The sequence below is a fragment of the Ixodes scapularis genome, unplaced genomic scaffold, assembly GCF_016920785.2.
Source record: "Ixodes scapularis isolate PalLabHiFi unplaced genomic scaffold, ASM1692078v2 ptg000020l_1___fragment_1__unscaffolded, whole genome shotgun sequence".
Taxonomy (NCBI): domain Eukaryota; kingdom Metazoa; phylum Arthropoda; class Arachnida; order Ixodida; family Ixodidae; genus Ixodes; species Ixodes scapularis.
The window spans coordinates 338,258-356,825 of NW_024609889.1; the positions used below are offsets into that span (position 1 = coordinate 338,258).

At 48.0% G+C, this 18,568-nt stretch overlaps 1 protein-coding gene across 1 annotated transcript in view; it reads left to right on the forward strand.

The window, feature by feature from the left end:
• Window positions 1–18,568, forward strand: part of LOC120843884 — a 146,720-nt gene that overhangs the window by 81,984 nt on the left and 46,168 nt on the right. Inside the window, exons 6-7 of the mRNA XM_040215355.2 lie at window positions 1,764–1,935; window positions 10,889–10,979. Coding sequence (XP_040071289.2) covers window positions 1,764–1,935; window positions 10,889–10,979 — 263 coding nt within the window. The remainder of the gene's footprint in view (window positions 1–1,763; window positions 1,936–10,888; window positions 10,980–18,568) is intronic.

Below are 18,568 nucleotides of genomic sequence, written 5' to 3' on the forward strand. Positions count from 1 at the left end.
GCTCCGATTTTCATGTTTTAAAGCTTTTTCGGTTCGGAACTAAGAGACTGCGAACATAGCAACAAGGTGGAAAGTTGGGTGAGTTGGTTGATGGTCATATTAAATGGGTTAAAACAGCGCAAAAAAAGACGAAGGGCCAGTAAAAGGAAACACACAGACACAGCGCTGACTTACAACTTAAATATTTACTGCTGCGCCATTCAGCAAGTAAACTTGAAAGGAGACAAACATAAAAGCAATCGGCCCGATAACACGTCATCCTCCACTCAAGCCGATACGTGGCTACACGTATTTACCCGCCTTTCTGATAAAATTCAATTCATCACTAACCAGGGCAAGTGGGGGAACACTAAATGCACATGCCTGCGTCATGGTTGGCAATAAAAAAAGTTTCGTCAATCTCCCGAGCATACTTAGTTTTATGTCGGGCTAAAATCTTAATTTCATTAAGCACTGGAGACACGCACATCTGTCACAGTGGACCGCTAGGTTGCCAGACGGGGAGGAGCGTAAGGACCGAGAATGTTCCCTCGCCCGGTCGTTAACACATCTCCCCGTCTGCCCAATGTACACTTTTCCACAGGACAACGGAATAAGGTACACCACCCCACACGCGCAGGCGACAAACGGGTTGCGGTGCTTAACTTGACATTGTGAACCCACGCGGCCACCTCGATTCACGGCTGCACACAGCCGCCCCAACTTAGCTGGAGCCGAAAACACAACTGGCACGTTGTACCTACTGGCAACCTTCTTGACACCATGGGACACCTTGTGCATATACGGCAAGACCACAGGTCTTACCGTTGGTTTTTGTCTTACCTCAGTACAAGCAGGGCCTCTAAACACCTTAACCAAGGATTCCACGACGCCCATGACAACTCCCAAAGGGAAAACAGCATCTGACAACCTCGTGACTTGCAACAAAAAACTGTCACCACACCTATGGTGGCATGACTTAAACAGGGCGGTGCGGAGACTGGACAGTGCCATGGCTCTTTTCACTGTCTTAGAGTGTGCGGATTCATATACTAAGAGCCCCTTCTCAGAGAGGCGTGTAAATACGTGTAGCCACGTATCGGCTTGAGTGGAGGATGACGTGTATCGGGCCGATTGATTTTATGTTTGTCTCCTTTCAAGTTTATTTGCTGAATGGCGCAGCAGTAAATATTTAAGTTGTAAGTCAGCGCTGTGTCTGTGTGTTTCCTTTTACTGGTCCTTCGTCTTTTTTGCGCTGTTTTAACCCATTCAATATGACGAACATACCGTTTCGAAACGATCGTCGTCTTCTCCTGCGTGTTCAGGAATCGCTCCACAAGAGCAATCACTTGGTCGTCGTCCTTGAGGTCCTTCCCACGCAGTGGAGTCTTCATGCGAGGAGGAAGTCATAGCGACTTCTTCCTGTTCCCTCGCATGAAGACTATACTCAGTAGGACTAAACTCCTCCCCGAGGTTCATTGCTGAATCTCCATTCCTTCCTGACAACAATACGAACTTCTTGAACGCCCCTTGTATATGGCCCGCTTGCGGAGCATATTGTTAAATGGCTCGCCGTTTGATCGTCCAAGTGTTGCGGGAAGCGACCGTTGCATTTGCAGGAGATGCTTTCACTCTCACCTCGACCAAACTCGGACCCTTGAGAACCTACAAATATGACGAATTCAGGGCGTATTTGGGACATGTACCGGAGACGGGCAGTTTTTTCCCTCCGAGCATGATTGCGATGGATTTTCGAAGGCCGTGTCTCTGCAACGTTCGCGCAGACCCCGGAAGAACGAAGGGACCCAGGTTTGCCTTTCCGGGCCACGTGACCGGAAGGGGGCGGGGCCCCAGCGGCGGCGGCTCCTCACCTCCCCGGCCAGCCAAGACGTCGCCTGGGTCGCGTCCACGTCCACGAGTCGCACGGCCGAGGGTCGTCCGGTGGCTCCACACACTGTGAGCACGGAACCACGAATAAATCAGCGAATCAATCCACCAATCAAAGAATTAATCAGTCAGTCACTCAATCAATTTCTTATATTTAGTGATCAAATTATGATTGTGTCCAATAAACATACAAAAGAAACTAAAATAACGTGCTTTTTTAATTAATTTCATTACTATCGTTGTCTTAATCATCATTTATTTCCCTCGATGTCCCGCAAGGGGTATTAAGCGAGGAAGTGGACATACATATCTACACGTACAGCTGCAACGGAAAAAGAGTAGCACAAGTGACCGATGACCGGAGCGGCAAAATCGCGACACGTATAGAGCGCGTCGATAGCGAGAGTGCCAGTCACCTTGCATATCTCAGCGTGGGGGTGGCCGCCAGAAAATTGGGGGATAAGATAGGATTTAAAATGCGGGCTTTATGATGGGCTGCTTTCTGCCGGCTGCCCCCGCGTTGAGACAGGGACCGTGACTGGCACTCTCGCTATCGGCGCGCTCGGGAACAATAGAGAGTTTTAGGGAACCGTTTTTGCACCTCCGATACGGTACGATGGGCCCTCCGGTACGAACTGCGCATGCGCCTGTCTTCTGCGATTTTACCGTAATGCGCTGGCCGAACCGTAAGGCACGACCGGCACGGCCAATGGCCGACATGGACAGTCTCGCTTGGTGAGCAAAACGGCTATTTCGCTGGCGGAGGGAGCGTGCCGGGGCTCCAAACATGAAGAAAATAACTCGTGGCAGTGCCTGGCAGGAGCGCCATGTGTGACAGCAAGTCCACAAAGTTTGAGTCAGCAAATAAGAAAAAGAATAAAGACCAAAACGCAATTGGACTTTTTTAATTGAAATAAATTAGTGTTTAGTGTACACGAAAGTCGTCTGCTCGGTAGTTAAGTGGATTGGAGCGCCGATTTGTTGAACTCGTAGTGGAGCGACAGTGGTGAGTTCGAATCCCGCTAGCCCAAACATCTTTTTTTTTTTTTAACATTTTATAAGTTTTTTTTTTTTTTTTTTTTACAAACATTGGATGTGCATTTCGAGCACTTATCACCCGTTTTTTACAGCTGCTGTTATGACTGAGGATTTTCTGTAGTGGCAAGAGCGAGCAACAGCCTTCTGCATCATGGCTCTGGATACTTTTTAGTTTAAAAATGCTGCATGAATTAAAAATTTCTGTACAAATGCTAATCACATATATCCTATAAAACGAGCCCTTTGAATATTGGGTGATAGTTTTAATAGGTGCACAGCAGTAAAGTTACAGGTTTTGCTTTATATTTTCTTCGTGGTCGTACCGTACCGTACATGGCGCAACGATCGGTACGCGGGCGTACGACCGTGATCGTCTGCTATCTGTACCGTAAGAGAGCAACATGAGCGCCGCATCTATCTCCGTCCCTCCGCCTCCTCCTCGCAAGCGGTTTACAGCAGAATACATCTTTCTACTTCGGGAGGTGCTAGGCGCTACTCCTTTTTCACTCCAGCCCTTTGGAATGACGCAGCGTTGTAAAAGAACTTCTCGTTGCAAGGAGCGAAGGAACGGATTGACCTCCTCGTAAATAAAAATAGAGATTTGAGACGTACTGTAAGATACGTCATTCCAAAAATATACACACTGTATGGAAAGAAAAACAGAAATCATTACATTCCTTCCTTATTTAACGAACTCCCAGAGTACCTTATGAATATAGAATCCACTAGGGTACTAAAAAGGAAACTAAGGAATTGATGTCAAGCATCTGAGCTGTAGATATCGTAGCTTAACCGTTGGAGATATTTCGTACTTTTATTTCATGGTTGCGTGAGTAGACTTGGCTATAAACACCTATATTTCATGCTCTAAAGTTTTCCTTTTTGTATTTATTTGTGCTGCTAATTTAAGGTTTATTTCATTCTTTTTTTTTTTTGTGCTGCGGAGTGTTTTTTTTTTTGTTTGTTTGTAATAACATGTATTCTAGCTGGTCGCCTGGCCCCACATACAAGCAAAATGCTGCTTTTGTGGGCCAGCTCTTTATTTTGTATGACTTGATCTGAAAATAAAAATTGAATTAAATTGAAAATTGAATTGAATTATCTTTGTACAAGAAAACTGACCGCATCAACTTGAGAAACTGTGTATATTTTGGTTATTTTTGTATTTTTTTCGAGATTTAATACTTCTAGTTTTATTTGTCCATAGCTTTCTTAATACTCAATCCTGCATTGGGCTTCGAGGGAAAGAGACAGGATCGCTAGCAGACGACTTCGAATGTTGATGCGCGAGCGTGTTCTTGAGCCAAATCGAGCGTGTTCTTGAGCCAAATCGAGTTTGCTTTCGGCACCGTTTCAGCATATCAGGAGGTGGTTGGTGTAAACATCATATTTGGCTGATGTAAAACAGCAAAGCTTGCCCGCTGAGAACGCATGATTTATTAGAAAACAAGCTACCATGTCCGGTCGAGACATTATTTTATTCCCCAAGTATATAAATCTGGTAAACTGAAAAAGAAAAAAAAAATACGCTGGCACATCATCCCTGCTATCACAACTTTTTTGTATATTCAAAAGCTACGCGAAGTTGAACGTCCTACGCCTTGCCGCCAACAAGCGCCTTCTCTTAGTGTATCGGTGCTCGGTGGCACCTGAAAGAAATGCGACTGACTCCGTGTCACGGCAAACCAAAAAGAATGTTTATTCCCTCGTGCCCCTGCACAAGTCACGGGCCCCACCAGTGGCGTCGGAACAGGGGGGGGCAGGGGGGGCGACCGCCCCCCCAGAGATTTTTTAGTAAAGGCGGCTCGCGAGCTCGATATTTCGCAAATTTCTGAGAGTGCGATTTTTAAGATATTTCGCGGGCATGAATTTCTCGCATTAGTGTCATGATGATATTCATCATCATGGAATTAGTTATTCGAGGGCTCAATTATTTGCGGTTATTTTAAAACCAGAAATGAGCAGGAGCTTCTCCATTTCTGAAGCCGAATAAAGCAGTCGATACGCGCCTACGCTGCTCGAAGCGCATATGATTTCGCAGTTCGAGGCTGCAGTAATCCCCGGGGCGTCGTGCCGTGCGGGTACCGCCGAGGACTTGGACGAAGGTGGTGGAGTATACGACCCGCAGACCTACATGACTGTGCCGCATCCTGGAACACCTCGGTTCCGAAGAAGTCAAACACCAGGATGTCCTTTCACATAGGCCGCGGTCACAGAACTGAACTTTTTAAAGCATAGAAACAACGCATAAATACAAGACGGGCTGCAACGCCCTCTTTTGTCATGTCAGTCAATCATCATTCCGATCTTTTGACTATCTGCCAGATCAATGGTGCCATCTCGGGGAACAAATATAAAAGTCGAAAAACAACAGGTATTCGTTGATTGTTTGTTGAAATCTCTAAGGTTTGCAAGCATGCCCCCTCCTCTTAAAAGAACGTCATTGGACAAGTGGCTGCAGGACAATGCCGCGAAGAAAACACACTGGGAATTCTTCGACAACAGTGCCATGTGACACTGAGTGCAGTGTGGGTGACAAGGATACGAGTACTGCACATTCACCGGGATCACGGACAGAAGTGGAGGAATTCCAAGCCCCACAATCGTCTCGAATAGGTTCTGTTGCGAGCATCGTAACGAAGTTTCATCCAGCCAGCGACTATCGGTTTCCTAAAAACGCTGAAGGGAGAGCCTGTTTGCCTGAATGGTTCGAGAAGTTCAGATGGCTTCACTATAACTGCGATAGTGACAGTGCGCTGTGCTCTGAATGTGTGGCATGGTGCACTATGAAATGCGAAAACAGTGTTCGTGGTGCCGAGGTGACTTTCATTTCATCCGGCTTCAGAAACTGGAAGAAGGCCACTCAGAAGCTTAGAACTCATGAAAAAAGTGAATGCCACAGCCGGTTCGTGGATAGCTTGTTGCAGAGACTGCAGAAAGCACCAGTGATCAAGCTTCTCAGTGAGCAGAGCCTGAAGGAGCAGAATGAGGCGCGAACGGCACTCCGTGTTGTCTTCAGTTCCATCAGATATCTTGCACGCTCGGGTCAGGCCCTGCGCGGACATTCGTATGAAGATGGAAACCTGCGGCTTCTACTCGACGAAAGATCTCAAAACGTCCCGGCCTTGGAGATGTGGATGAAAAGGCGGGACAAGTGGCTGAGCGCTGACGTTCAAAACCAAGTCATTGAAATCATGTCTCACGAGCTGGTGCGGGGCATCATACAGGAGGTAAAGCATTCAACCTTATTCAGCATCATTGCTGACGGCACGACGGACGTTTCATCCTCTGAGCAGTTCTCGCTGTGCATCAGGTGCGTGGATCCAGACACACTGCATGTAAAGGAGATTTTTGTTGGCAACCCGAGTGATACCACAGTAGCAATTCTTTTTGCTGGGATCAAAGGCATGATCATGCGGTTGGGTCTAGACTTTCAGAACCTTCGTGGACAGTGCTTTGATGGTGCTGCAAATATGTCAGGAAGGTTAAACGAGGTACAGAAAAAAGTGACCGAAGTGCAGCAAAAAGCTGTGTACGTTCATTGCAGCAACCACGCCTTAGATCTTGTTCTGCAGGAGGTTGGAAGAGGCTGCGAGCTGATTCGCGACGCGCTTGCCATTGTTAAGGACGTTTCGGGAATCATAATGGAGTCAGCGAAGCGAACGAAAGCATATAAGAATGTTGTGATATCTCATGGCCACGAGAGCTAAGAAGGTACCATCACCAGTGAAAAAGTATCCAAGCTGCTTCCCCTGTGCCCCACCCGGTGGGTTGTTCGAGTAAAAGCGATGATGCGCTTCGTCGAGAACTACGAAAGGGTGCAACTAACCCTGAAAGACATTTTGAATGACAAGGGGTATCCGCGAGACGACAAGAAGGCAGCAATACACGGCTTCTTGAAGAAAATGCAAAAGTTCGAGAACGCGTTTGGTCTCAACTGCGCCATCACAATATTTGGATCATGCGAAGAACTTGCAACATCGCTGCAGAAGCCAGATACTTCTGTGGGAGGAGCGCTGAGGGCGACGGAGGTCCTGGAAGCACACTTGACAGGGCAAAGAAAGTAGAGTGGTTTCCAAGAAGTGTACGAACGTACAGAGGGGGCAGCAAAGAAGCATAAGCTAAAGGCCCCTTCAAACAAGACAACGCGATGCGGTCCTCCAAGAAGGTTCGAACACAGCAGCGAGCCCTGTCAACCAGCGGTTCTAGACGCGGAGACAGGCCTTCGGAAGCAGTTCTACGAAGCGTTAGATTGTGTTCGCACCGAGCTTGCAAGACGATTCAAGCAACCAGGCATGCAAAGCCTCGCACAACTAGAGCAAATAATTTTGTGCGCTATTCATGAGAAGCCACAAACTGGAGAACTTGAAAGGAAGTTAGGATTCCACGCTACTGATTTTCACCTGGACAGCCTTTCAAGGCAGCTGAACATGGTTCACTCGCTCTCAAGCGGTCAGATCGGCTCCGTACCCGAGTTGTGCCGTGCTCTGGGCAGACAAGTCCCAGAGGTCAAAAGGATGATGACTGAGGTGATGCGCCTTGCGGCACTTATAATGGCAGTGCCAGCTCCAGCGGCATCAGCTGAACGAAGTTTCAGCGCACTTCGGCGTATCAAGAATTACCTCAGAGCAACCATGTCACAAAAGCGACTGACTCAGGTGATGCTGCTCCACGTAAATAGTGAGCAAGCAGCAAAACTTCATCTGAACTCTATCATCAGAGAGTTCGTGTCGAGGACGGCTGAACGACGAACCGTTTTCGGGCACCAGTGAGCTCTTTCTTATTTCACGCTGTTTGAAGACGTCAACATGGGAGAAAAACAAGATCACCACATTCCAAAAGAGGAAGGACATATATTCGTTCTAAATAAACGTTTGTGAGAGTTTCGATTTTATATATCCATATTGTTCTAGGTGCTTCATCCCCCCCCCCTCCCACCCCACCCCAATTCCGTTGCCCCCCCACCTCAGAAATACTTCCGACGCCACTGGGCCCCACGGCACGCGCGTGCGTGCCTCGCTTATAGAAAGCGGGAAGTTCAAAAGAGACTCACGCCACACTTAGTGCGCAGACAGTCGTACAAAATCACTTTTTCTAAATTGCTTTCGCTGAATAGAGCCAACTCCAAGTCATGGTCAAAAAGATCGAGCACCATTGTTGTCGGAAAGCTCGTCTGCTTCTTTAGTAGACGAACAGTTTAGAACTTCGCAGTGTCAGGGGCGACACGCCGTGGTGCGCCAGGTTGTGTATTACGGAAGCGCATTCATTCCAGAAAAAAGCGAGACGAACTATAAGTAGGTATACAGTAATTTAGGTTCTACATATATTTAGGGTGAGATCTTTATTTACTTGAGTTTCTGTGATTTGTACAAACACACGTAAATTTGTTTTTTCTCGATGAGCCGGATGCAGGTTTCCGTTGCCAGGGGGCGCGACCTGTACCGATCGTCTGCTTTCGTCTGCAAATACGGTTCCCCCAAAGCCGTTTCAGGGCACACGATCGGTCCACATGCCCGATCCAAGGTATCGTTCGTTTTTGTTTATCGATCGTATTTTGTTCCGGTTCCCTAAAACTCTCTAATAGCGCCGCGTGTCGCGATATTGCCGCTCCGGTCATCGCTCACTTGTGCTACTGTTTTTCCGTAGCAGCTGTACACTCGGAATTAAAGCTGTCTAGAGCGCGGGAGCGGTGCACTCCGGACAGCGCGTGCGACATCTGCCGGCGGACGCCTGGCCCGAGATAGCGCGCCTCCGGGCATGAGCCGCCATTGTGCAGCGCTGAGAAGATCCCAACGTTTGTGCTGACCCTTCTGTAGACACCCTCAACCGCCAAAGGAGCGCTCGACGCCTCCAGGTGGCGCTCGGTGTTGCAGCCCACGCGCCGCCGGCTCCGCGTTATCGCGCCTTCTATTGAGAGAAATGTATCCGCTGAACTTGCGCGCTTGCTTCCGCATTCGCTCGTAACCGCTCATGGTGTAGGCTGGAAGTTACGCATTTTCTTGTTCGCGTGCAACGCTTCTTCACCGCTACCACTTCGAGTACGTGTTATGTCTGCACTTTCGATAAATTGCTTTCACAACACACAACCGAGGCTCGTGATTCCGCGGTATGAACGTGGGTAGCGCACTAAAATTATTTCGTTCCTTAAAGCTTTTTGTCACTTGTGCAAGCAGAACCAAGCTCGTAATGACGCCACTAATTGAAATATTTGCTGTCTGGACGAGTCTTCCAATAGTGTAAACGACTCATTTTTCGCGGGCTCAATATTTCGCGATTTAGGTAAAAGCTGAAGTTTTGGAATAATTCGTGGGTCCAATATTCGCGACCGTGGTGGGATCTTAATATAAATTTCAATGTGTTTACATTTTACCGGAATTGTTCGCGGGACCTGTTTTTCGAGAATTGTAGGCGATTCGCGAAATTCGCGGAAACTAAGTCCGCGCGAAAATTACGTCGTTTACAGTATACAGCGTGTCACAAGACGCTTGTGTTTTCGTGCAAATATTTTAATGCAGTTGACTTCATTTTGGAACAGGGATTAAAAAAAAAAAAAGTGGGATGGACGAAAAGAAAAAAAAAAAAATCTCGAGATAAAATAATTTTGAGTGTTCGTGGTAAAGCACAGAGATTATGGCACGTGGACTGAGTAGCGGGTATACTTCGTCTCACCTTAGTATGGACTATTGTTAGCCGCGCGTGCTAAAAGCGCGAGCTAGTCGCTTTGAATGAAGCCGCGGCGGCTGCACAAGCGCTCGTGCAGCAAGCGCTCTAGTCAAGGCAGTCAAGGTTGGCCGCTCGCGCTACCACAGCCTTCGCGGTTAGTTCATGCTAGTGTGAGACGAAGTATAGGGAGTATTCACTGGCGGCCAAATCCGTGTGCGCTGCTGCTGAGCGCGTGCTGACGGCGAGCTTCCGCAGTCTTTTTGGAGCGTGCATTTAGCACCAGCAAGGTTGCCGGTCTTAGCAGGCTATTAATGTGAGCTTGTTCTGAGCATGCGCTCTAAACATCGCCCTCAAATATGGTGTCCAGTGAATACCTCCTATAGGACCGTTCTGGAGCCGCTGTCGAGGTTCGGGTCCTCGGCGGAAGTAAGCGCACGAGTTCAGCGGCTGAATAAACTGATCTCAGCGAGCGTTCGGCGCATGCGTGACGCCGCCATAACTTTAGCTCACAGGAGACAAGCAGCAGTGCACGAGATGGCTCGTGCCTTCTCGTGCTCTACACGCGCAAAGCTCCAGCGAGGTTGTCGCACGTGCAGAAAGACTAAAGTTCCCTCGATGCATTGCGGCAGCGATGGCGTAGTCAAAGTGACTGGTGAGATCGGTATATTCCTCACGGAAGAACGAGCGATAATACGGGAGCAAGCGGCACGTGGGTCGCCACACAGAACGTCTTCATTTCGCGGCCTGGAGGCTCCGAGCGCTCCTTTGGCGGTCAGGAGAGTTTACAGAAGGGTCGGCATAAACGTTGGCATCTGCCCAGCGCTGTGCAATGGCGGCGCATGCTCGGAGGCGCGCTATCTCGGGCCCAGTGTCCGCCGGTGGATGCCGCACGCACAGTCCGGAGCGCACCGCTCCCGCGCTCTATAGACAGGTTTGATGCCGACTTACGAGACAGAAACACACGATTCACTTCATGGCTGCAAATATTCCGTGTCCTCTTTTATTTCGTGTATTTCTCGGACCATTTTCGAAATTGAATCGCCCTCGGGCTCTCCCTGACACGCGGTGCACATGACCCACCGCTTTCTCGAGTGTCGAAAACCCTTGTGGAACTCTGGAAAAGTTATTGTCTCTAGTGCGTCTGTCGCTTCTTAGGGTGAATCCAGGTCATAGATTTGGAGCGCTCCAAAAAGCAGATCCGGCTCTACTAGCTTATCCTAATTTTGAAAGTGCCCCTCTGGTGCTTAAGTTCGCCTCTAGAAAAAAAAAAAGTTTCTCTATAGCGAGATCCCGGCTAATGAGGAGTCTTTGGTTCGTGCAGGATTACCGGGAAGAGAAGTGTGTATCGGAGAGCGTGAAGGCACTCCAGGAGTCGGCCAACCTCCGACGCGCCCCCTTCTTGGCTGGAACAAGTAAGGCCTCCGTCTCGAGTGGGTTCGACATCGAGACTAGCTAGAAGACGAGGACCACGTATGACGTCATCGTCAGTTGGTCTCTGACCCGCCCCAAGCGGTCCACCCGCTAATGCAAGACTATAACCGCCCACGCGTCTTGGCGTCGCCGACGGGTATCGTCGCGCTCCTTGACGCGAGAGACAGGTGGCGTTGCGTCTCTCCTCTAGGTACGACGTTTGGGGGAAAAGGCCTAGGCCACGTCTTCTAATGCTCTTTTGATTGAAAGCGGTGGTGTTGAAAGCGACGAGGCTCGTTTTTCACGCATTTTGACTACGATCGAGCGCGTCACGACCTCTTGTGATCTCTTACGACCAGAGAACACAGCATCTATGTGTATCCGTAAAACACCCCTGATTTCCGCATATTTTTCACGGCTTCGCGCATCAATCTTTTATTATCGGCTCGAAAAAGAAGAAAAAAAAACATTGTACAGTGTTATAAACAAACATTTCGTGTGGATAGTACGTATACATTTGATCTCGCACAATACTAGAAAACCTTCGCTCTAGTGAAATGCAGTTCTGGGGTCATCTTATAGACGGTGCCAGTGCGCCAGTGTATTTAAGGTCCCTATATAACTGTCTTCTCTCGTCGTAAAAGTATCGCGAAATTTCGTAATGCATTCGTTCGCAAGCAGTCACGAGTGTGAACCAGCATTTGAAAATGACGACGTTACTGGTAACGCCTTACTTTTCTCGACAAATTTCGTTAGGTTTCCGAACGACTAAGGAGTAGAGTATTTTCGTCGCTATTTTCCGGTATCGTCTATTAAATTACGTTACTCGTTACTCGATAATTTTGACTAATAACGTTTTGTTAACATAAGAACGAGAAAAAAATTTAATTTTGTAAACTGTTCCGAAATGGAGAAGCAGTATTTGCTTCGCGGCATAATTTCGAAATTCTTCGCTGAGAAAGCAAAACTATCCGATCAAAATTGAGGGAATTATATATTCCGCGGATTTGAATTCGAAAACAACATAAAAATAAGCAGTATGAAACTGCTCGCGAAAAGTTTCATACTAGTCCAGGTTGGTATCCGCGGGTTATCGCTGCCAGATAATACTGCAATCCGAAGTAGCGCCAGAGTAACGCTCCTCACTTGTTTGTAAGTAACGATAAGGGCATTTCGTTGCATCGACACAAAGACAACGAACCTCGGTAACCCCGTTAATCTTTGACGAAGGAAAGCTCTACTCGGGTATTTATTTTCGGTGACGGGCGCAACACTGGTTGAACACCACCTATTGCCACTCACAGAGTGAGGACGGCCTGTCTACGGAACATGCCTTCCGCAGTGCTTTGGCTGCGCACCCCTGGTGCACAAAACGCCGAAGCGTTGTCGAAGGTAGGATGGTCGCGCTAGAGGCGGGAGATTCCTGCCACTCATACCTTATCAGGAAAAAAAAAGGCAGATATATTTGAGATTGCTTACGAGTAGAATAGCGAAAGGAATTCCTACACGGAGCGCATTCCTACAAGCAGCGCGCCACTTCTTCCTATCGCACGCCGCGCTCCGGTGGTGAAAACTCCCTCTCCCCCACTGCGCAAGCGCGGTGAACCCCGCCGGCTCCACGGCTTCTGTGACGATACACGCGTTACTGAAAAAAGTAACCGATTACAGTTACAATTACTTTATTAAAAATGGGATTTATTACAGTAATCAATTAGTGCGTCGCGAAAGTAATTAAACATTACCAGAAAGTAAGTGGTTACTTTTCACGTTATTACTCTTTTTAACTTTTTATCAAGAAATCAAAAATGAGTACATTTGTTCAAAGTGGTTACATATTCATTCTTATTTTCGCTCACACTTCGTTAACCTTCAACAGCAGTTGTCGTTGGAAGGTGTTGTCAGTCATCTTCCCAGATTCGCTGGTGAAGAGATCTGCCGCGACGCTGAAGACCCTCTCGACGGATGCGTTTGAGGGAAGAGCGGTGTTGTAGCGCACGAACTATTGGCGTACCGGTTCGTGGTTGCGCTGGTGAACGCTTTCAGGATGGAAAGGGGTGTCTTTGTCGTGGCTAGATAATATTAGTGAAGAACGCAGTTTTCTAGGGCGCGCGGCAAACCCTGATCGTAACAGCCCATACACAGGAAACGAGGCACTCTCGATAGCTTGACAGTCAAAATGTCGCTGAGCGCATTGACATGCCAATCCTTCTTGTATTTTTTGTTTTTGTTTTTAGTTCTTGAGGGTTACAAAAAGTCTCCAACGTTCGCGCAACAACGACGAGTGACGCTTTGGCTGACAGTGCGATTTTTTACGTAAATAACGCAACTCAATAATTTTAGCTCTTTCGGAAACATATAATTGATTACTTGTAATTAATTACACGGAACTATTAATTGAGTTATTGGCGAACGTTACAGCTGAAAAAAGAAGTAATTGAAGCGTTAAAAAGGTAAAATAAGATTTACGTGATTACAAGTAATGAGCAATGAGTTGTACGTAACTGGTTACGTACACGTCTGGTTAACAGTCATACAGCCGCCGTCCCTCACTGCGCCTCCGAAAAGGGCGACCCATAATGCCTAGATCCTTCTTCTACTTGGCATGGGATAAATGGATACGGCTGAACCCTTTTAATCGGGCGGCGGCTTACAGCACCTGACCGAAGCTTTTGATGCCAGCAATGTGTCGAGACATCACAGCAACTTTTTGCCATTTAGCGGACACTACTCAAAATTCATGCTCTCGTTTATTCTACAAACACTGTATAAGAAAGCGGATTGCCACTGCTGTGGCATGGCTCAATATTAGCCCATCGGGCATACCTTACTCGAGTCTAAGGAACGAAGACCGCACTGTTTTCTTCTGGGCTCCGTAGTCTTTGGCGGTTGCGTACATGCCGACCCCAGCGCCAAACAGGTTCGTTTATATTTGGCAGTGACTATCTCGACGTCCACCGTCAAAATATTTCAAAAATTATTTCGGCGTCTGTGACGTCACTTCCGTACAAAGTCAAAATAGTGGATTTATTATTCCGACGTCCTCCTCCGATGCAGCGGCCCGTAGCAGTCGTCCCGGTGGGAGCCGTTTTCAAGTTTCGTTTTGTTTAGTTTCTGGTGGTGTCGTCGGTGTTGTGTTGACGTTTCGAAGGATTCACGTGTTGCGTGCCTAAGAACTCTCGGTCCTAGTTGGCAGTGTGCGGGACTGGCTGGACAGTTCATCCTTTCGGACGTGACACGGCCGCAGTGGCGATGTTCTGAGCGTTCTGAGCTCGCATCTTGGCACGCCTGTCTGCCAAGATGGCTTGGCGTGTGTCATTTAATATTTTGAATCTACAAGAAGGGCGAGCTGGATATCCCTCTGTCTTACCTGCACGTAACAAGTGTAAGTGCGTGCACTACGTAACACTGAGAAATTCGGCACGCTTTTTGTGCCTTCATATCGTGTGAGCGCATCTTCGTAAGGTTGCAGTCTCGCTTTGCATCTGGCACACGCCCTCTTTTTAACCGGGTTTTGAGAGTTCGTTATTTAGTTCAGATTTTCCGTTTGGCTCGTGTAAAACGAGTCGATTAACTACAAAACGATCGGGATGTTAAACAAAAGGTTGGGAATGCATGACATTGCTTCCTTGATGGTTCTTAACCCGTGCGTACAAACAAAAGTCCTGGCCAGAGGTCGGCATTTTAGGTCGCCCTCACTCACCCTCACCCTCACAGCCACACTTACCTAAGCCCCTCACTCACCCTCACCCTCACAGCTACACTCACCTTCAGCCCCTCACTCACCCTCACCCTCACAGTCACACTCACCTTCAGCCCTTCACTCACCCTCACTGAACCTCACGGCCCTCACGCACTCACCGCCCTCACGGCCCTCACGCCCCTCACGGCCCTCACGGCCCTCACGGCCCTCACCGCCCTCACGGCCCTCACCGCCCTCACGGCCCTCACGCCCCTCACTCACTCATGGCCCTCACGCCACTCACCGCCCTCACGGCCCTCACCGCCCTCACGGCCCTCACCGCCCTCACGGCCCTCACCGCCCTCACGGCCCTCACGCACTCATAGCCCTCACGCCACTCACCGCCCTCACCGCCCTCACGGCCCTCACCGCCCTCACGGCCCTCACCGCCCTCACGGCCCTCACGCCACTCACCGCCCTCACGCCACTCACCGCCCTCAAGCGCCTCACCGCCCTTGCGGCCCTCACACCCCTCACGCCCCTCACGTACTGATGGCCCTCACGCCACTCAGGCCAGCTTCAGATGGGGCAATTTCGCCCAGAAACTTTACGTCGCAACACCAGCAACACGGGCCGCCCGCGATCACACGCAGCAACGAATTGCTGCAATTTGTTATCGTCATCATAAAATTTTATTTTTCTTGCACTATTTAGACACAATTACGCGTTATAAACGTTTATAAACGTGTTTTTATGCATTTAAGTCTCGTTAAGAATACTAATGCACCTTTCTAAAACAGTTTATTTCCAAAAAAACGATCGATTTCAAACCAGAACCAAGTCTTTCGGTGTCATCATCACCGGCACGAGGTGTCACGTGAAAATTTTGCGTCCCTGATTGGATGCAGCCGCTTCAAACGCATTCGAATTGCTCCGAGTTGCATGGCCCTCACGGCCCTCACCGCCCTCACGGCCCTCACGGCCCTCACGGCCCTCACCGCCCTCACGGCCCTCACCGCCCTCACGGCCCTCACGCCCCTCACTCACTCATGGCCCTCACGCCACTCACCGCCCTCACGGCCCTCACCGCCCTCACGGCCCTCACCGCCCTCACGGCCCTCACCGCCCTCACCGCCCTCACAGCCCTCACAGCCCTCACGGCCCTCACCGCCCTCAGCGCCCTCACAGCCCTCACGGCCCTCACGGCCCTCACTCACCCTCACACTCATGAATTTTCCTGGTTCAGAAACTCACTCACCCTCACCTCACCTGTGAAGATGAGGGTGAGTGAGGGTGAGTGAGGGCCCTCATGAGTGAGGATTGCCGAGGTATGGTCCTGGCGCGCTTGAACGACATACGCGCATTTTTCAATTAACTGCAACTTTCGTGGCACGGAATTTAGCTCCTTTGAAATCATAAATAGCAGCGGTGCCGCATTCTGTAATATTTGGCACAACCAAGCAAACATTCCATGTGGCCTAATAACTAATGTTGTACTTATTTAAAAGGCCATAAAAGAGCCGTCCACTGCATAACCTTTGTTTTCGGAAAATACGCGTCGAACAGCGCGACGCTGCCTGCAAGCAAGATGATACTTTTTTTGACCGCCACCTTCGATCGCTCCCCAGTCCGATCTCCGAAGCTGCAACGTTCTAAGTTAGAGACGTCAACATAATTACAAAAATATTTTGACGGGGGATGTCGAAATGATTCGGAGAATATTTTCACGTCCGGAAGTGGCGTCACATACGTCAAAATAATATTCGAGATTATTTTGAAATTGGACGTCGAAATTAGTTACTACCTTTATGTTTGTTTCTCTTTAGTAAAGCAACTTGGAAGCCTGCTTTTCATTCGCGAGCCTCAGCAGATGAGTGGCTCGGCCTTTGCAAAGTTCTGCTCGTATTAGGTATCTGCACAGCCAGTTCGTAATTTGTGCAGTAACGATTGTGGCTTTCGCGGTAATTTGTGTCTCGGAATAGTGAGAGCTGGTGATCAAGAGGCCGTTTCGGGGTAAGGGTGATTGGTGCGCACCTCCTTGCGAATAATGCCTTGTACCAGGGATTGGCAGTATTTCAAATACAAGTATTTGAAATACGTATTTCAAGTACTTTGTGTATTTTGCATTTGTATTTAATTACAAATTGGGTAACGTATTTGGCGTGTGTATTTAAATACTGAAACGTGGGTATTTCAAATACAATTGCAATTAAATACAATTTTGTGGGTGAAAATACATCCCTCAAATTTATTGTCACTGTCCAGAGCACGAAGAAACCTACGTTCTGCAACGAATGCAGTGTCTCTCAATAAAGCACAAGCGTTTAGTGACTTTGTGATTACGGTGCTAGTCCAGGGCAAGAATAGGGACGAAATTGACGTTCACAGGCAGACTGGCTAAATAAGTGCCTGCGACAACTTTTGATGCTTTCCAGCCTGATTTCCATCCATATTTTTGCCTGGAACATTCTAAATGCGCGGGTCGTCCAGATTTTCGTAACTGGTGCGATTTGCAACATTAAAAAAATCTCTAGCTAGTGCTGCGCGTCTTGGTCGTCTCGGTTCTTTGTTAGTTTATACCAAAATGTAATCGACAAAAAAAGCTGCTTGAAGCTCTGTACTTTTTTCAACTTTTACGTCCAAGCTGATTACATTTTTCGTGATTATATTTCTATTACGTTACTAGAGCCTCGCACACTAACTCCCGAGTGTGCGATGCAAAACTAAAATGAGATACCCAGAAACCGTTGCAGGTGTACTGAAGTCGCTGACGCAAATTTTGAGGAATGTATTTGGAAAAGTATTTGTAAGAGACCAAATACATTTGGTTGTATTTGTATCTTGTACTTAAATGCTTTTTGGAAAATGTAATTAGACTTCTAATTAAATACATTTTTGACGAAGTATTTTGTATTTGTATTTCGATACATATTTGCATTTATTTTGCCCATCCCTGCCTTGTACATAGTTGTACGGGTGGATTTCTATAGTTTATGGTACGTCGTCGTGGGCTACATTGGCAAGGGCTACCGCTTTTTTGTTCCCGTTTCCCTGTACATATGATGTGATCCATTGGAAGAAGGTAGTGTTTCCTTGATTTGCCGTATTGTGTTCAAGTTGGGCAAAGTTTTTCGCTAGTGGTGTTTCCCTTTCTAGCTTTTGAAGTTGTGAAAAGGTTCCTCTTGAGTTCGTGAATACTACAAGCTGCTCGTTCCTGTTGTGTTCTGATCTTTCGGTGAGTGAAAGCCACGTGGCTGAAAGCTCCGCTGTGGTCGTGTCAGGGCAGTAACTCTGTGGGGCCTTGGAACACTGTCCACTTTTAGACACAACGTAGGCAGCTGTACTGGATACGTCTTCTTTGCTGCCGTCCGTATAAACGTAAATCATTCCAGAATAAAACTGGAGTGTGTCATATGCGATGCCGCGTGCCACCATATCCGTCACATGGCCACGTCGTGGGAAATCTCAAATTTCTCGTGTAATGTGAAGATGATCGCCCTGCTGGTTTGGTGGTGGAAGGGGAGGGAAGAAGAAGAAATAGTTGGTGCTATGGGGAATTTGGCAGCCTTGAAATGGCGCCGACTACTCTAAACTTGAAAGTGATATGAACTATGACCCAAAAACATAATGATTAAAGAAGGAAAGAAATGAATAGGGAGTACGTTTTCTGGGCAGCCGATGTGATTGAGGAAAAGCCTCATGGTTGTGCTGAAGTGAGAAGGATCGCGTGATAAAATGACGTCGATAAGCTTTTCATATGATGGTATACCAAAAAGTCTAGCTGCATGACAGAGTCTTTTTTTCCCGCGCGATTCTCGATTGGTGGGTGACCAGCCTCGACTAGTGTGGAGATGTTCCTGGATCAAGATGGTGGTCCATGCCTGTTGCGAACGCCATGTCTTTTGTGTGATG